Here is an 18,376-nt window from a genome sequence, read left to right as displayed (position 1 = left end):
CTCCTCGTCCTTAATTAGCCGTGAGCTCCATTAAGCGGCAGCACCTGGTAGAAGTTCGGGCCATGACCAACCCCCCCGCTGCCGTTAAACTGGCCCTGGAGTCTATCTGCCTCATGCTGGGCGAGGAGACCGGAGACTGGAAAAAAATCAGACAAGTTATAATCAGGGATAATTTCATCAGCAGCATAGTCAACTTCTCCTCTGAGGAAATGAGGTCAGGAAGGAGGTTTTGTCTTAACCAGACGATGAGAACTAATCACTGCCATCAGAAACCAGCAGGCTTCCTACGCACTTCTTTAACACATTTTAGTTTTCCAGCTATGAAACAGATGATGGGAGTATAAGGTAAACATTTATCTCCAAACGTTTTTCCTTCTAAATAAGCATCTGAAATTTCCAGAACAATTCGGTCCAAATAGACTCGAGTTTACTTCCATCCTGGATATTCTGGTTACTCAACAGTAAATTAAAAGATCATTGAAAAGTTTTGAAACCTTTTGCTTACAATAATAAAGTCGTCTTATGAGAATAAAGCTCTGTGACAGTAAAGTCATAATGTGAGAATAAAGTCAAACCACATGGCTTTATTTTTTAGTTTAACTTTGTCATATGATTTTTCTCATAATATTTTAATTTAGTGTCAAATGACTTGATTCTCATAATTGACTTTTTTCTTGTGTTATGACTATTCTGGTAATATTGTCATATTATTATTTTTGTAATATTATGACTGTATTCTGGTATTATTTCAACTTATTTCTTGAATTATAAATATTCTCGTAATATTTTATCTATAATGTCGTACGACTTTATTTTCATATGACATTTCTTCTCATAATGTTTATTTTCTTAGCCTGTTTTTTGTTTCTAAAATAACGGGCTAAGAAAACAGCCTGGAGTTCCAGAACAGAAGATTTGCACTTCCAGTTTGCAAATTTACGTTTACTGTAGAAACATGATAGACATTTTAAACTGTTTTTTTATATATATATATGTTATTATTTGAAGCCACCAACAAATGTTTCACATTAAGTTTTGTTTTAAGTTAGAAAGTAAAGAGTGAGCAGGAACCCTGATGTTTTAATTTCTTTCCTGAACTGATTTTCATTTAATCTGAGGTGGAGGTAGATTAATCAGTGGAGGTTTGATTTTGATAACTTTTTCCCTACAAATCAAAACAATCCTCTGCAACGTCTCTTTAAATTTCCTTCCCAATTCTCTGTGATTTATTATCATTTCTACCACATTTCTCCACATAAAGCCGACGCTCTGACCTTTTGCTCGCTTTTTACTCAGTGACTCCATCCGTGAGAAGATGAAGAAGAACTACCTGTCCAACCCGAGCTACAACTACGACCAGGTCAACAGAGCGTCTCTGGCCTGTGGGCCCATGGTGAAATGGGCCATTGCTCAGGTCGGGAATCCTGAACGCTCTGAACATGGATCTGGTGAGCAGATAAAAGTCCAGCTAAAGAACAACATCCTTCACTCCTGCAGCTTAACTACGCGGACATGCTGAAACGAGTGGAGCCTCTGCGTAACGAGCTGCAGAAGCTGGAAGACGACGCAAAGGACAACAAGACGAAGGCGGAGGAGGTGGAGCAGATGATCAGGGACCTGGAGGCGAGCATCGCCCGCTACAAGGAGGAGTACGCCGTGCTCATCTCAGAGGCCCAGGCCATCAAAGCCGACCTGGCCGCCGTCGAAGCAAAGGTCTGCGTTTCCTGTCGGCTTCGTTCAGAAGCTCTAAGCTGATCCAAAGCTCCTTGTGGAGGTTCTCCTGATGTTTCTCTGTTCCTGCAGGTGAACCGCAGCACAGCGTTGCTGAAGAGTCTTTCTGCTGAAAGGGAGCGCTGGGAGAAAACCAGTGAGACGTTCAAGAACCAGATGTCCACCATCGCCGGAGACTGCCTGCTGTCTGCGGCCTTCATCACGTACGCCGGCTACTTTGAGCAGCAGATGAGGCAGAACTTGTTCACCACCTGGTCTCATCACCTGCAGCAGGCCAACATCCAGGTACCTCATTCAGTCAAAACATCTGGAAACTGGAAATAAAGGTACATTTATGAAATGATAATAGTAAGAAGGCTTAATAATATGAAAGTTGTAATACAAGAAGAAAGTGGAACAAGTGCACCAGAGTGCAGATGCCAGTCAAAATAAGAAAATAGTTGTAATAAACAAGAAAGAAGTCTTAATAAAAAGTCCCAATAACACTCGAAGAAAGTTTTACGAGGGGAAGGTCACTTTAAGAGGACGAAGTATTGTGTTTATAAACGTAATACTTTATAAAGTAAATTAATTTCTTAATTTTAAGAAATTAAAATGTTTAATGTTGAATCATGTGAAGTTATGCTGTAGTATTGGATTTAAAAATAAAGAAATAAGAATCAAATATTATCAGCAGCAGGATTTTAAAACAATTTAATCTGTTAAGAAGAGAGAAGCACAGACTGACGAGCTGCTCCGTTTTTATAACTCCAAGGTTTTTTTCCTGGTAACATTACATCTTTTTTCTACTAATATGACTTTATTAATGTAATAAAAACTACTTTTTAGTTTTTCTCAAATACTGTCATATTATAACTTGTGCAATAACAAGGTTCTCAGGACTTTATGAACGACCAACAGTCCCACAGCATCACAGGTCCTCCACCAATGGATGCCAGACTCCACTGAAATGTTTGTCATCAATCCCAAACATCTTGTTGCCATGGAGATGGCTTCAAATGCTAGCTATGCAGAATTTTAAGCCATTTCTCCAGAGTTCTTTTGAGAAATGTTTATGTTTTATTATATTTAAACCTGGTTGTGCATGATTTTATCCCTGTGTTTAATTTCTGGCCCAGTTCCGCACCGACATCGCGAGGACTGAGTATCTGTCCAACGCAGACGAGCGTCTACGCTGGCAGGCCAACTCGCTGCCTGCTGACGACCTCTGCACCGAGAACGCCATCATGCTCAAACGCTTCAACAGGTCGGCGCCGACGAACCCGAAACGTCACAGAAATGTTCCTGCAGCTGAACCTGCAGTTTAATCCTGATGTCGTCCACTTCAGGTACCCTCTGATTATCGACCCGTCGGGCCAAGCCACAGAGTTCATCATGAACGAGTACAAGGACCGCAAGATCACCAGAACCAGCTTCCTGGACGACGCCTTCAGGAAGAACCTGGAGAGCGCTTTGCGTTTCGGAAACCCGCTGCTGGTCCAGGTGAGAGCAGTGATTCTGATTCCTCCCGATTTAAAATATGGATGCACTGATCCATGTTTTTCATTTCTGATACTGATCCGATTCAGAAAAACAACTGAATTGGCTTAAAATGTTTCTTTTTTAAACACAGACATGAATTATAAATTTATCTGATAACTCTGCACCAGTACAGCTCACTTAAAAACAGCAACAGCTTCACCAGTTTGATCAAACATGTAAAAATAACTTTAATTTGTTCAGGACTGTAAAATAAACTGAAACTGATAAAAACTGGTTGACTGTGTTGGTCAAACATGTAGAGTTAAACAGAACAAACCTTCTTTCAAATGGTTCAGAAAGAGAAGTTAAGAACTCTAAATATAAAGTAATTAAATATTAAAACATGCCGTTGCTCAGAGCACAAGCATAGAATTAGACTGGATAGAGCTGCACACTGTCACAGATACTCAGTCTAAATATTGTTTTATATCAGGACCAATACAAATATTGATATCTGATTGGTTCATCTCTAATTAAACTCCATCGTCTCTCAAACCCATCAGCTCTAACTTACTGTGATGTTTCAGGACGTGGAGAGCTACGACCCGATCCTGAACCCGGTGCTGAACAGAGAGGTGCGCCGGACCGGAGGGCGCGTCCTCATCACCCTGGGAGACCAGGACATCGATCTGTCTCCGTCGTTTGTAATCTTCCTGTCCACACGAGACCCAACGGTAAGGAGACGGTCAGTAAACCCTCTGAACTCCCAGTTTGGTGGTTGATGATCTGTCTCTGCAGGTGGAGTTTCCTCCAGACTTGTGCTCTCGGGTTACGTTTGTGAACTTCACGGTGACGCGCAGCAGCCTGCAGAGCCAGTGTCTGAACGAGGTGCTGAAGGCCGAGCGGCCCGACGTCGACGAGAAACGCTCGGATCTCCTGAAACTGCAGGGTGAGCTGGACAGAAACGCCGCCACAATCACAAAGTTCAGCGTGTTTTATTAGAACAACACGGTCGGCATCATAAAAACCCAGGAACCCAGCAGCAGAACAGGGAGAACGTTCTGGAGACGGTTAAAGCACAGTTAGCTTCTCAAACAACATCCCAAGCTTTAAACCTCTCATGACTGCTACAACCTTTAAACATGGCCTAGGGGCGTGCCGTGGTGGCGTAGGGCGTAGCGCGACCCGTATTTGGAGGCCTTGAGTCCTCGACGCGGCCGTCGCGGGTTCGACTCCCGGACCTGACGACATTTGCCACATGTCTTCCCCCCTCTCCTTCCCTGTTTCCTGTCAGCCTGCTGTCATATAAGGGACACTAGAGCCCACAAAAGATCCCCTGGAGGGGTAAAAAAAAAAAAAAAACATGGCCTACTGGAGGAGCTGCAGAGATCCACAGCTCAGGTGGGAGAGTCTGACAGGAAAACCGGAACTTCACAAGTCTGGAGTTTATGGAAGAGAAGAACCAGCAATTGTTGACCTAAAGCCATACAAAATTAGAGAAATCAAAGTTTAAATAAAAAATGTTATTTATGAGAAACCTGAAAGGTTCTAGTTAAGAAGTTTGTATTCCAACATGGTGACGGGCATAAACATTTAGCAGAAGTTCTTACAAACATCATTTAATCTTTACTTTCCATAAGCAGACAACATTTAGCAGGTGCTACAGGTAGCGTTGAGTTTAACATGTCGGCCTTGTAAAACAATCATGTTTCCACCACAGCTCACTGCTGTTGATGTGAAGAGCGGCCATATTGAAACAGGAAACCCGCCTTGTGCGGCATAACTGGGCGTAGCTGGAGTTAGATTTATTATGTATTATATATTAATTTTATTTATTTTCCCCTCAGTTATTTACAGCCTGCACATAACTTGAAGTTAGTAATTTTGCAGAAGACCTCAACATATATTTGCATGTTTTGCAGAAGATTTATGAAGAACATTCAAAATAAAGATGTTTTGTTCTAAATGGTGCTTCTGGTTAGCAAGTAGGATTGAAAAAGGATTTTATCAGATTATTGTTGCTGGGGAATAAAAAAATAATAATGTTTTTTTTTGGGGGGGGCATATCTCCCTCTCCTAATCCAAGGTATCAATTTGAAATCTTTCCTCAGGTGAGTTCCAGCTGCGTCTCCGTCAGCTGGAGAAATCCCTCCTCCAGGCTCTAAACGAGGTCAAAGGTCGCATCCTGGACGACGACACCATCATCACCACCCTGGAGAACCTGAAGAAGGAGGCGGCCGAGGTGACCAGGAAGGTGGAGGAGACGGACATTGTGATGGCGGAGGTGGAGGCGGTGTCCCAGCAGTACCTGTCGCTGTCCTCCGCCTGCAGCAGCATCTACTTCACCATGGAGGCTCTGAACCAGGTCCGACCTTCACAGGAAAACCTCCTGACCAGTACCTTTACTCAATTACATTTACTTCAGTAACTTTCTGGAAGGACATTATTTTTAGGAGTATTTTTACTCTCGAGTAACATTGTACTTGAGAAGCAATACTTCAAAATACTCAAGTAAAAATGTATTAAAGTTTATCCAAGTACTGAATAACTGATCAAACTAGAAAAACAAAATTTCTGAAGAAATTTAGCCGGGGCCTGCCAAGGCGCGCCCGTCGGGCTTGGGCCCGGCGTCGTCACGCCACAAATTGGCGTCGACGCCAAAGGACGCCGCAACGTAATCAGTGGCACGCGGAGAACCGCAAGAACGTTAAGCGAGGCGGACGTGCACCATTCGGTACGATTTAAAATTTTCTCAAGGCTTTTATTTTGGAAGTTTTGTTAAACTTCATTTCAAAGGGCCAAACTAATCCCATGCGTAATAGTCCTTGGGTTAAAATAGTTATATAATGCTCAAAACACAAGTGGCTGGTGTAAAAATATTCAAGGCTTTTATTTTGGAATTTTTGTTAAACTTCAATTCAAAGGTCCAAACTAATTCCATGTATAACAGTCATTGGGTTAAATCAGTTATATAATGCTGAAAACGCAAGTAGTTGATGTAAAAATATTAAAGGCTTTTATTTTGGAATTTTTGTTAAACTTCATTTCAAAGGGCCAACCTAATCCCATGTGTAATAGTCATTGGGTTAAATCAGTTATTTATTGCTCAAAAGAGCAATTATCTGATGTAAAATATGTCAAGGCTTTTATTTTGGAATTTTTGTTAAACTTCAATTCAAAGGTCCAAACTAATTCCATGTATAACAATCATTGGGTTAAATCAGTTATATAATGCTGAAAACGCAAGTAGTTAGCAAAATGCTAATGTTAGCATCATTGCTGTCACTAGCATGTGGGACATCACTAGGATGTTCTCTATAATGGACTTACTCCATTCAGTATACTAAACATGGCTAATAAGTCCAATAAATAGCTAATAGCTTATTTAAGCCAAAATGCTAATGCTAATGAACTGCCTTGCTGTGCAAGGCAGTTCCCTAACCTGAGAGAAACAGATAATGCAGAATAATATTATTGCACTGCCTGCGGCGGTGCACTAACCTCAGGGGCATGTTGAGGCTTTTATTTTGAAATTTTTGTTAAGCTTAATTTCAAAGGTCCAAACTAATCCCATGTGTAATAGTCATTGGGTTAAATCAGTTATTTATTGCTCAAAAGAGCAATTATCTGATCTAAAATATGTCAAGGCTTTTATTTTGAAATTTTCAGTATGCTTCATTTCAAAGGGCCAAACTAATACCATGTGTAACAGTGCTTTGGATGAAAAAGTCATATACGGCCAAAAAAAGCAATTACGTCATGTAAAATATTCAAGGCTTTTATTTTGAAATTTTCAGTATGCTTAATTTTAAAGTTCCAAACTAATCCCATGTGTAACAGTGCTTTGGATGAAAAAGTCACATAAAGCCAAAAACAGCAATTACCTGATGTAAAAATATTCAAGGCTTTTATTTTGAAATTATTATTATGCTCCATTTTAAAGTTCCGAACTAATCCCATGTGTAACATTGCTTTGGATGAAAAAGTCATATACGGCCAAAAAGAGCAATTACGTCATGTAAAAATATTCAAGGCTTTTATTTTGAAATTTTCAGTATGCTTCATTTTAAAGTTCCAAACTAATCCCATGTGTAACAGTGCTTTGGATGAAAAAGTCATATAAAGCCAAAAAGAGCAATTACATGATGTAAAAATATTCAAGGCTTTTATTTTGAAATTTTCAGTATGCTTCATTTTAAAGTTCTGAACTAATACCATGTGTAACAGTGCTTTGGATGAAAAAGTCAAATAAAGCCAAAAAGAGCAATTATGTCATGTAAAAATATTCAAGGCTTTTATTTTGAAATTTTTGTTAAGCTTCATTTTAAAGGGCCAAACTAATACCATGTGTAACAGTGCTTTGGATGAAAAAGTCAAATAAAGCCAAAAAAGAGCAATTACGTCATGTAAAAATATTCAGGGCTTTTATTGTGAAATTTTCAATATGCTTAATTTTAAAGTGTAAAACTAATCCCATGTGTAACAGTTACTGAGTTAAATCAGTTATATACAGCCCAAAGCAGCAGTAGTTCTAAAGGCCAGTTCTCAGTCCTGATCTGTTTCAACTGAGGGTAGATAGAACTACAGCGATGCGTATTCGTAGTCCAAATCAGCAGCCAATAGCCTCTTGAGTTCCGTTGCTATGGCAAATAATGGTCTCAGCAGGTGTGAGCTGTGAGCTCTGAGCTCTCAAACACACAAGTGTGTTTGAGCAAACACACTTTACTGAAAAAAAGCATTGGAAACAAATCCTTCTTGTTCGGGAACCGTAATACATATTCGAAAAGCGTTTCGAGCGTATGACAGTTCAATGTGTCTTCTGCGATAGTCCCGAGATTCATATCTGTACCTCACTCAGAGCATTTACAGCGATGAGAGAAAGAAATGTTGTGCCCAGATATGAACCGAGATGGGCTGCCACTCTAATTTGAAGAAAAATGAGAAACTTTGGGTCGCTTAGAGGCAAATTGTGGACAAACCGTAACTGGTATCGACGAGCCGTCTTCACTTTCGAAGAGATCACAGACGTATCTACAAAATGAAATTTGAATGGCATTTCTAGGTGAATTTGTGACGACACAGCAAACCCTCAAAAATAGGGTATTTCTAGGATTTTTCCCATTGACTTATAATGGGGTTTTTTTCGTAGTTTTTTGCGAATTATGTCGCCACGTTAAGCCCAAATCCCACCAGAAGTAATAGCTGGAATGGCGTGAATTTTCTGCAGGTTTTGATACCTCATTTGTAGGTGTGCACCAAGCGGTATGAGCCGCATTAACGGTTACGGAAGAAAAATAAAGAAGAACTAGAAAATTTCGGAAGAAATTTAGCCGGGGCCTGCCAAGGCGCGCCCGTGGGGTTCGGGCCCGGCGTCGTCACGCCACAAATCGGCATCGACGCTAAAGAACGCCGCAACGTAATCAATGGCACGCGGAGAACCGCAAGAACGTTAAGCGAGGCGGACGTGCACCATTCAGTACGATTTAAAATTTTTGTCAAGGCTTTTATTTTGGAAGTTTTGTTAAACTTCATTTTAAAGTTCCGAACTAATCCCATGTGTAACAGTGCTTTGGATGAAAAAGTCATACAAAGCCAAAAACAGCAATTGCATGATGTAAAAACTATTCAAGGCTTTTATTTTGAAATTTTCAGTATGCTCCATTTTAAAGTTCTGAACGAATCCCATGTGTAACAGTGCTTTGGATAAAAAAGTCACATAAAGCCAAAAAGCGCAATTACCTGATGTAAAAATATGCAAGGCTTTTATTTTGAAATTATTATTATGCTCCATTTTAAAGTTCCGAACTAATCCCATGTGTAACAGTGCTTTGGATGAAAAAGTCACATAAAGCCAAAAAGCGCAATTACCTGATGTAAAAATATTCAAGGCTTTTATTTTGAAATTATTATTATGCTCCATTTTAAAGTTCCGAACAAATCCCATGTGTAACAGTGCTTTGGATGAAAAAGTCATATACGGCCAAAAAGAGCAATTACATGACGTAAAAATATTCAAGGCTTTTATTTTGAAATTTTCAGTATGCTTCATTTCAGAGGGCCAAACTATTCCATTGTGTAACAGTGCTTTGGATAAAAAAGTCACATAAAGCCAAAAAGCGCAATTACCTGATGTAAAAATATTCAAGGCTTTTATTTTGAAATTATTATTATGCTCCATTTTAAAGTTCCGAACTAATCCCATGTGTAACATTGCTTTGGATGAAAAAGTCATATACGGCCAATAAGAGCAATTACGTCATGTAAAATATTCAAGGCTTTTATTTTGAAATTATTATTATGCTCCATTTTAAAGTTCCAAACTAATCCCATGTGTAACATTGCTTTGGATGAAAAAGTCATATACGGCCAAAAAGAGCAATTACGTCATGTAAAATATTCAAGGCTTTTATTTTGAAATTTTCAGTATGCTTAATTTTAAAGTTCCAAACTAATCCCATGTGTAACAGTTACTGAGTTCAATCAGTTATATACAGCCCATAGCAGCAGGTAGTTCTAAAGGCCAGTTCTCAGTCCTGATCTGTTTCAACTGAGGATAGATAGAACTACAGCGATGCGTATCTGTAGTCCAAATCAGCAGCCAATAGCCTCTTGAGTTCCGTTGCTATGGTAAATAATGGTCTCAGCAGGTGTGAGCTCTGAGCGCTGAGCTCTCAAACACACAATTGTGTGTTTGAGCAAACACATTTTACTGACAAAAAAGCATTGGAAACAAATCCTTCTTGTTCGGGAACCGTAATACATATTCGAAAAGCGTTTGCAGCGTATGACAGTTCAATGTGTCTTCTGCGATAGTCCCGAGATTCATATCTGTACCTCACTCAGAACATTTACAGCGATGAGAGAAAGAAATGTTGTGCCCAGATCTGAAATTCTATTCAAATACATGGGAGAGAGCCTCAGACAGCCTCAGAAAATCCTGTCGCATGACTTTGCTCTGAAGCACCGTGACAGAAAACCGTACGGTCTAGATAAATTTCGAAAACATTTTACCGGAGCAGACAGGCGTATCAATGTCAGGACCGATTTTGATACTAATCGTGCGATATTTGTGGGCGTGATGGCGATTTCAAAAATGATTTGGGTTGAAAAAGTTGTCTTCATCTCTCACTCTAAGCAGCCAGAAACGCACTCTAACTTGAGCAAAAATGAGAAACTTTGGGTCGCTTAGAGGCAAATTGTGGACAAACCGTAACTGGTATCGACGAGCCGTCTTCACTTTCGAAGAGATCACAGACGTATCTACAAAATGAAATTTGAATGGCATTTCTAGGTGAATTTGTGACGACACAGCAAATCCTCAAAAATAGGGTATTTCTAGGATTTTTCCCATTGAGTTATAATGGGGTTTTTTTCGCAGTTTTTTGCGAATTATGTCGCCACGTTAAGCCCAAATCCCACCAAAAATAATAGCTCCAATGGCGTGAATTTTCTGCACGTTTTGATACCTCATTTGTAGGTGTGCACCCAGCGGTACGAGCCGCATTAACGGTTACGGAAGAAAAATAAAGAATTATAATAATATTAAAGAGACGCTTGTTGGGTGTAGAGTAATAGGTTCCTGCCATTGCTTTGCATGGCAGGCCCCAATAAAGAAACACTTTCTCCGACAATAACAATAGGTTCCTGCCATTGCTTTGCATGGCAGGCCCCAATTATCAATCTTTTAATATTTAAAAATTACATAAACAAACTAAAATATGAAGTGAAGTGGAAAATTTTGGTATTTTAAGTACCAAAACAAAAATAACACAAAATAAATCAGATTTAGAAAAATCTCTAATTTGTAGAGATTTTTCCAATTTAAAAAGAAAAGAAAAAAATTGTTAAAGTTCACAACTTTAATGTCTAACGTTATGAAACTTTAACTTGGGTAGAGAATCCAGAAATTTTACTGAAGTAAAAGCAGCAATACTTTACAATACAATTACTCAAGTGAAAGTAAAAAGTACAGCGTAGGAAAAAAGCTTCGAAAAGTAAATTTTATTCAAAAGTTACTTGTAATTGAGTGAATGTAACTAGTTACTACCCAAACAGGTTTTAACCAAAAATTCACCAGAAGCAGAGACACACCCGCAGTTTTGGTTAAAGTTTCATAAGTTTATTTGTTTGTTTGTTTTTTAAAGAAACTGATTAGGAAAAATTTCTTTGGCTTGATTTTCCTGGTCCTAAAAATATCAAAATTTCCACTTTATATTCTGGTTTGTCTGATGTAATTTTTAAATATTAAAGGATTGATAATTTGATCAGTTAGTTGAGTAGACTTTTTCCAGATACTTTTTTGCTCTTATTTGATTAATTTCTTGGGTGGCTACTTTTTACCTGTCCTTGAAGTTGAAGTAGTGCTGCTGTTACCTGAGTATAATTTTTGGGCTGTCTGCCCACCTGTGACCGCAGCGCTCATTTGTTTACCGCTCACAAAGCGTTTTCGTCTGCTGCCAGATGCACTTCCTGTACCAGTACTCGCTCCACTTCTTCCTGGACACGTACCACACCGTGCTGTACGAGAACGCCAACCTGAAGAGCATCAGCGACCATTCCCAGAGGCTGGCGCTCATCACCAAGGATCTGTTCCAGGTTAGAGCGTCTTCTGAAACCGCCAGCCGCTGTTCCTCTGACCGGACTTGGGTGTAAACGTCTGGTTTGGGTTTGTTTGGGTTAGGTGGTGTTCAACAGAGTGGCCAGAGGCATGCTGCACCAGGACCACATCACCTTCGCCATGCTGCTGGCCAAGATCAGCCTGAAGGGCATAACCAGGTGAACAATCCTCAAACTGTCCAATCAGGGCTCAGCACACAGGTGCTGGAATTTTAATGACGTGTTTTCAGATCAGTCGGGATTCAAAACATAATTTTTTCAAATAATTTAGATGTAGAATACGATCACAAGACATTATTAACAGAAATAAATTATATCATGTGATGGTGAATTGAAACTGTCTTTTAGTTTATTTGTATCATTTTAATCTCCAGTGCTGGAAAACTTGCCTTGAACTTTACTGAGGGAAAAAAATCGACATCAAAAGTTTTACATGTCTGAGTTATTGTTGTTTTGTTTCAGTGAGCCGTCGTACGACGCAGAGTTCCAGCACTTCCTGCGTGGAAAGGAGATCGTCCTGACGGGAACGCCGCTGCCCAAGGTCAAAGGTCTGACCTCTGAGCAATGCGAGGCCATGGTCCGCCTCAGCCGCCTGCCGGCCTTCAAGGATCTGGTAGCCAAAGTTGAAGCTGATGAGGTGAGCCGCATCCTGCCTGCTGCTTCCCTTATTCATTTCATTTTTAAATCTCCTCTTTTTATGATTATCTTCCTTTTTTCACTTTGTTTCCTCAGCAATTCTTCATGTGGATCCAGAGCAACACTCCAGAGCTGGCCGTTCCTTATCTGTGGTCGGAGGAGAAGCAGTCGAGTCAGTGAACTGATCGACCCGTCGATGTAAAATCACTGGATTGGACAGCGCCTGTTAGCTGCTGTAGCTAGTGACGCGCACCTGAGGGCGCTGTTGAGTCATGTCAACAAAACCAGATTGTTCCAATGTCACAAAAATGACTGTAGCACCATTACTCATTTTAATTTCTAAAACATATGGATCAAATTAAAGCTAAGAAAATAAAATAGTTTTCTCCCCTAACACACACAACTGTTGCCATGGCAACTAGCCGACAACAGGGGTTATTTTCAGTCGTATCAAAAATTAACGTTTCCCACAAAGAACAGAATGTTCTGTCCGTTAGTTTTATGTTTATTTTGGTTGAGGTTTATTTTGTGATTTTTAAGATGTGGTAGAGATGGCGGATCAGCTAATTTAAACTATTTAAATTGGCATAACTCACCTGCTTCCCACTTTCTCACTATTTTTAGTAAACCGCTTTCCTGACGTGATTCTAGCTGTTCAGATGTGGAAAATTAATTTTAAAAATGTCAATTTTTTCTGATTCTTTGCATGAATGTGTTTATTTCACCGATATTCCTGATTCTGTGCGTAGTGATGTCCAATCTAGTGACTGTATATCTATGGATCTGCCATTTTCACAAGCAATCAAAGCCAACCATCTGTGCCATAACCTGATCGATCATTGATCGTCATGGTTGATGTTTGTGCCCTCAGCTCCCATCGGTCAGGCCGTCCACATGCTGCTGCTGATCCACACCTTCCGGCCCGACCGCCTGCTGGCCATGTCCCACATCTTCGTCTCTAAAGTCCTGGGAGAAACCTTCATGAACATCATCGAGCAGCCGCTGGACCTGGGCAACATCGTGGACAGCGAGGTATTGATAACGTTAATATTATTATTATTGTTATTGTGATGGAAGCTCCTATGGCGACGGCTCTGATCACGTCTGCAGGTGAAGCCCAGCACTCCGGTTCTGATGTGTTCTGTCCCGGGTTACGATGCCAGCGGATTGGTCAGAGATCTGGCTGCTGAGCAGAACAAGCAGATCACCTCCGTCTCCATCGGTAACGCTCGCGCTCTGCTTCCTGTGTGAACGAAGCGCCAAGTGAAGGTTTTAACGGTTAGCATGCGTCTCGTCTCCACAGGTTCAGCTGAAGGCTTCAACAAGGCCGACAGAGACATCAACACGGCCGTCAAGTCTGGCAGGTGACCGACGACGCTCCTGATGCGGCCTTCGTTTTGTTCATGATTGTTTTTATTTGTGTTAAATGGTTTTACTGAATGTTTAACTCCTGCAGGTGGGTGATGCTGGAGAACGTTCACCTGGCCCCCGGCTGGCTGATGCAACTGGAGAAGAAGCTTCACTCCATGCAGCCGCATTCCAGCTTCAGGCTGTTCCTCACCATGGAGATCAACCCCAAGGTAAAAACGTCCATCATTTTTGTTATTAATAACAATTCCTAAATATGCATTTTTATTTGCTTTATTCTAAAAAGCAAGCTATTATTTAATAAGTAATGCAAATATTTGTGTCCATTTCCATTTGTGTTATTGTAAACACAATTATATTTAAATGCTGATAATAGTCAATAATTATAGTATTAACATCTATTTTAATTTTGATTTGACTAGAAGTTCAAATTATGTTTTTATGTAAATACTACTCAGTTTAAAATAAATACATCAAAATAATATTTCTGTCTGTTTTAACCAAACGATTCTAATTTTTTAATACTACTGATTAGTAATAGATATTTTAATCCATTTTCATTTGTTTTTTTGTTAAAAATAAAATTATTTTTAAATGTTAATATAAATATTAATTTGCTTTAATGTTAGAAAATTGTATATTTTCTCAATATACAATTTTCAGTTTGTTCTATGAACTAAACAAAACTTATTATTAAACAAACTTGTAATAAATACATGAAATTCTCCTCTAAATGAAACAGTATTTCTCCCAACTATTTCAAATTTGAAATTGTATTAAAAAATGTTATGTATGATATAAAATATTGAATTGTCACCAATGTGATGGACCTTAACATTTTTCAGAATAATTGTTACTTGATTTCAATAATTTAGCAATTACTCCAAAAGTTTGAATTGAGGAACTTTTTATTTTAGTATAATTTAGATTACAATGTATGTGAATTAGTGTTAAATAAAGACCACAGTTATTGATTTTAATTGATTCGGATCCAGTCGTCTTTCCTGTGTTCTGCAGTCACTGATCAGTGAAGTTTCCTCTCTGCCAGGTTCCGGTCAATCTGCTCCGCGCCGGACGTATCTTCGTGTTTGAGCCGCCGCCCGGCGTCAAAGCCAACATGCTGCGGACCTTCAGCAGCATCCCGGTGGCGCGCATGTGCAAGGTGATGGAAACGATCAGAACCCGGTCAGAAATCTGTTTCCACCATGTTCTGACCCTCCGTTCCCTCTGAAGGCTCCCAACGAGCGCGCGCGCCTCTACTTCCTCCTGGCCTGGTTCCACGCCATCATCCAGGAGCGGCTGCGCTACGCGCCACTCGGCTGGTCCAAGAAGTATGAGTTCGGTGAATCGGACCTCCGCTCCGCTTGCGACACCATCGACACCTGGCTGGACGACACCGCCAAGGTTGAAACGGACCCACATTTCTCTGTTTGCAGCTAAAACTCAGACGCAGGAAGCTGAGGGTTTACTTCCTGTTGTCTGTGTCGCTCAGGGTCGTCAGAACATCGCTCCAGATAAAATCCCCTGGGCGGCGCTGAAGACCCTCATGGCCCAGTCCATCTACGGCGGCCGCATCGACAACGAGTTCGACCAGCGGCTGCTCATCACCTTCCTGGAGCGAATCTTCACCAAGGGAAGCTTCGACAGCGAGTTCAAGCTGGCGCTGAAGGTTGACGGGCAGAAGGACATCAAAATGCCCGACGGCATCAGGTCGGTGGCGCTTGGCGCGATTTCTACCCTCAGAATGATTTCTAAAATGGCCGCCGCCTCATCTGAGCTGCTCTGGTTTCAGGCGCGAAGAGTTTATGCACTGGGTGGAGATGCTGCCGGACACGCAGACGCCATCTTGGCTGGGACTGCCCAGTAACGCAGAGAAGGTCCTGCTCACCACTCAGGGTAAGCCTCTGACCTCTGACCTCCAATGGTAGACGGTAGCAGCAGAATCTGCAAACAGTGACACCGATCGGAGATGAACTGGAGCCGCAAACTTTAAGTTTTGAAATTAACAAAAAAAGATAAACTGACAGAGTTTTGAAAACTCCACAAGAAAAGATTGGAAACTAAAAATGTTTTCAAACTGAAAAAATCTGAAACTCCAACAAACAAAAAAAAAGGTTGGAAACTGAAAAATTTTGTGGAAACAAATTTTGAAACGGGTAAAAAAGGAATAATTTTTTTGAGTTTGTAAAAAAAATGTTTCAAAAAACTTTAGCTCAGTATAACGTCTTTTCAAAAACTTTGAAGAAAACTGAGAGAACTTCCTCAAACAACGTGATGCTGACGAAGATGTTGAAGTGTGTGGATTCTGAGCAGCCATGGCCGCCCTGGTTTTAGCAGGTTGTCTCCATGTTCTCCTCTGGATTCCTGCGTGGAGCAGCAGATTCCTTCAGAATGGTTTCTCTAATAATCTGTCCTCTTCCTGTCAGCCGGGGTTTAATCTGTAATCCAGCTGCAGCCTCCTGTAGTCTAGCTGCCACCAGGTGCGGCTCCTCACCCTCCAGCAGCTGTATTTCACACACATCCTGCTGCTTTGCTGCGATGATATCCGACTCCCTCCCGTTGCCCCAGAAACTCCCCACCTCCCTTTAGCAGAACGGTTCCTCTGCATCCTCCCAGGTTCTCCCTCTTCCTGTTGCATGCCGTCGTTTTACTTCCTGTCAGCTGAGGAATCGGCCTCAGCGTTGCCTGAACCTGTTTGTGTTTGTCTTGTTTGATTTTCTTATTTTGTATTGTCACAACTCCCACACCCTCAGGGGAAGCCATTTTGGTTTTCTGTTCCAAAATATAATGTCTTGTCCCTCCTCCTCCTCCACCCACCATGGTCTTGTCCTCCACCTCCACCTCCCTCTGCTGGGCTGCACAGGCACTGACATGATGGGTAAGATGCTGAAAATGCAGATGTTGGAGGATGAGGATGACCTGGCTTATGAGACGGAGAAGAAGGAGCGAACATCGTCCACGTCCGACACCCAGCCGGCCTGGATGCGGACGCTCCACAGCACCGCCTGCAACTGGCTGCAGCTCATGCCGCAGACGGTCAATCCGCTCAAACGCACCGTGGAAAACATCAAGGTGAGCAAACGGGTCAGAACGCAGCAGCTTCATGTTCCACCAAGCTGTTTTTCTGTATCAGATCCGAATCGACCGATACTAAAGCTCAGATATCGGTACTGGAAGTGAAAAGTGGATCGGTTCATTCCTGGTTCTGGTGAATCTGCAGCGTTTCCTCTAACTCTCTCTCGGTCTGATCGGTGGAACCAGGACCCGCTGTTCCGTTTCTTCGAGCGCGAGGTGAAGATGGGCGGCAAGATGCTGCAGGAGGTCCGTCAGGATCTGACCGACGTCGTTGGCGTCTGTGAGGGGAAGAAGAAGCAGACCAACGACCTGCGCACGCTTATCAGCGACCTCGTTAAAGGTGTTCGATTCGTTCTCGGCTGAATAAACCGGATCGGCTTGGTCTGGAGTAAATCTGATCCCGTGTCGCTGCAGGAATCCTCCCCCGCAGCTGGTGCCGCTACACCGTCCCGACCTCCATGACCGTCATCCAGTGGGTGTCGGACTTCAGCGAGAGGATCAAACAGCTGCAGCAAATCTCCCAGGCAGCGGCCAGTGGGGGCGCCAAAGAGCTGAAGGTACCCCAAGGCAACAAATTTTAAAAAACAAGCAAATTTCCACCATTTGTTTTGCAAATTTACAACTTTTCAAACTCAGAACATTCCAAGATTTTTATTTCTAGAAAATGTTTTTTTTTATTATTTATTTCCTGGTAAAATTTTCACTTTTGAAGCTCAGAAATTTCTAATTTTTATTCTCCAAAAGAAATTCAAGATTAGATTTTTTTCTAGCAAATATTTTACTTTTCAAACTCAGAAATTTCTAAGATTTTTCTGTGGGATTTTTCAAAAATGTTCTATCTACAGTGGCCCTGACACGTCATGGTAGCAAACGGCTGTTTGAGGTTATTTTCTGTTTTCCCTCCTCCAGAACATCCATGTGTGCCTGGGCAGCCTGTTTGTGCCAGAGGCGTACATTACCGCCACTCGCCAGTATGTGGCGCAAGCCAACAGCTGGTCTCTGGAGGAGCTGTTCCTGGAGGTCAACGTCACGACGGCTCAGGGCGCTTCGCTCGACGCCTGCAGCTTCGGCATCAAAGGTCTGACTAAATCTGCGTCTGCCGTTTCCACGGAGAAACGTTTGACTTTATGTGGATCCTCATTAGCCGTTGCCGTAGCAATGGCTTCTCCTCCTTAGGTCAACATCATAAAAACATTACAAAAACAGCTACACACTCTCAACATAATAGAAACAGCACATAAAATGATAAAATAATTAAGTTATATAACACATCACCTTATTTTTAACCGATGCTGTGCATCCTGATAATATTTGTGTTTTTGGAACAAGCTGCTGTATTTTGGGCAAATTGTAGTTTAAATGTTTTCCACTTTCATATCGGAGCGGAGCTCTGTGATCTGGGAATATTCTGGAGTGGGCTCTTCTCTCCTTTCAGTCTCATGTTTTAATGGTTTTTGAGTCGTCTGCTGCATGTTCAACATGATTTTGT

At 41.3% G+C, this 18,376-nt stretch overlaps 1 protein-coding gene across 2 annotated transcripts in view; it reads left to right on the top strand.

The window, feature by feature from the left end:
• Positions 1 to 18,376, top strand: part of dync1h1 (dynein cytoplasmic 1 heavy chain 1) — a 43,570-nt gene that overhangs the window by 24,513 nt on the left and 681 nt on the right. The window contains exons 52-76 of one of the 2 annotated variants that reach the window (XM_023352763.1): positions 19 to 214; positions 1,297 to 1,414; positions 1,498 to 1,713; positions 1,804 to 2,016; positions 2,850 to 2,977; positions 3,060 to 3,213; positions 3,780 to 3,926; positions 3,991 to 4,141; positions 5,304 to 5,557; positions 11,653 to 11,787; positions 11,873 to 11,967; positions 12,271 to 12,445; positions 12,541 to 12,616; positions 13,316 to 13,476; positions 13,555 to 13,666; positions 13,748 to 13,808; positions 13,901 to 14,024; positions 14,861 to 14,974; positions 15,046 to 15,216; positions 15,305 to 15,522; positions 15,605 to 15,708; positions 16,676 to 16,884; positions 17,074 to 17,227; positions 17,302 to 17,444; positions 17,797 to 17,965. In XM_023352763.1, the coding sequence (XP_023208531.1) occupies positions 19 to 214; positions 1,297 to 1,414; positions 1,498 to 1,713; positions 1,804 to 2,016; positions 2,850 to 2,977; positions 3,060 to 3,213; positions 3,780 to 3,926; positions 3,991 to 4,141; positions 5,304 to 5,557; positions 11,653 to 11,787; positions 11,873 to 11,967; positions 12,271 to 12,445; positions 12,541 to 12,616; positions 13,316 to 13,476; positions 13,555 to 13,666; positions 13,748 to 13,808; positions 13,901 to 14,024; positions 14,861 to 14,974; positions 15,046 to 15,216; positions 15,305 to 15,522; positions 15,605 to 15,708; positions 16,676 to 16,884; positions 17,074 to 17,227; positions 17,302 to 17,444; positions 17,797 to 17,965 (3,798 nt within the window). The remainder of the gene's footprint in view (positions 1 to 18; positions 215 to 1,296; positions 1,415 to 1,497; positions 1,714 to 1,803; positions 2,017 to 2,849; positions 2,978 to 3,059; positions 3,214 to 3,779; positions 3,927 to 3,990; positions 4,142 to 5,303; positions 5,558 to 11,652; positions 11,788 to 11,872; positions 11,968 to 12,270; positions 12,446 to 12,540; positions 12,617 to 13,315; positions 13,477 to 13,554; positions 13,667 to 13,747; positions 13,809 to 13,900; positions 14,025 to 14,860; positions 14,975 to 15,045; positions 15,217 to 15,304; positions 15,523 to 15,604; positions 15,709 to 16,675; positions 16,885 to 17,073; positions 17,228 to 17,301; positions 17,445 to 17,796; positions 17,966 to 18,376) is intronic. The other variant, XM_005801290.2, reaches the window with a different exon arrangement.

Source organism: Xiphophorus maculatus, chromosome 19 (assembly GCF_002775205.1).
Source record: "Xiphophorus maculatus strain JP 163 A chromosome 19, X_maculatus-5.0-male, whole genome shotgun sequence".
Taxonomy (NCBI): Eukaryota; Metazoa; Chordata; class Actinopteri; order Cyprinodontiformes; family Poeciliidae; genus Xiphophorus; species Xiphophorus maculatus.
Note: the sequence above shows the minus strand (reverse complement) of the source record. Positions and strands in the feature narration are given on the sequence as shown.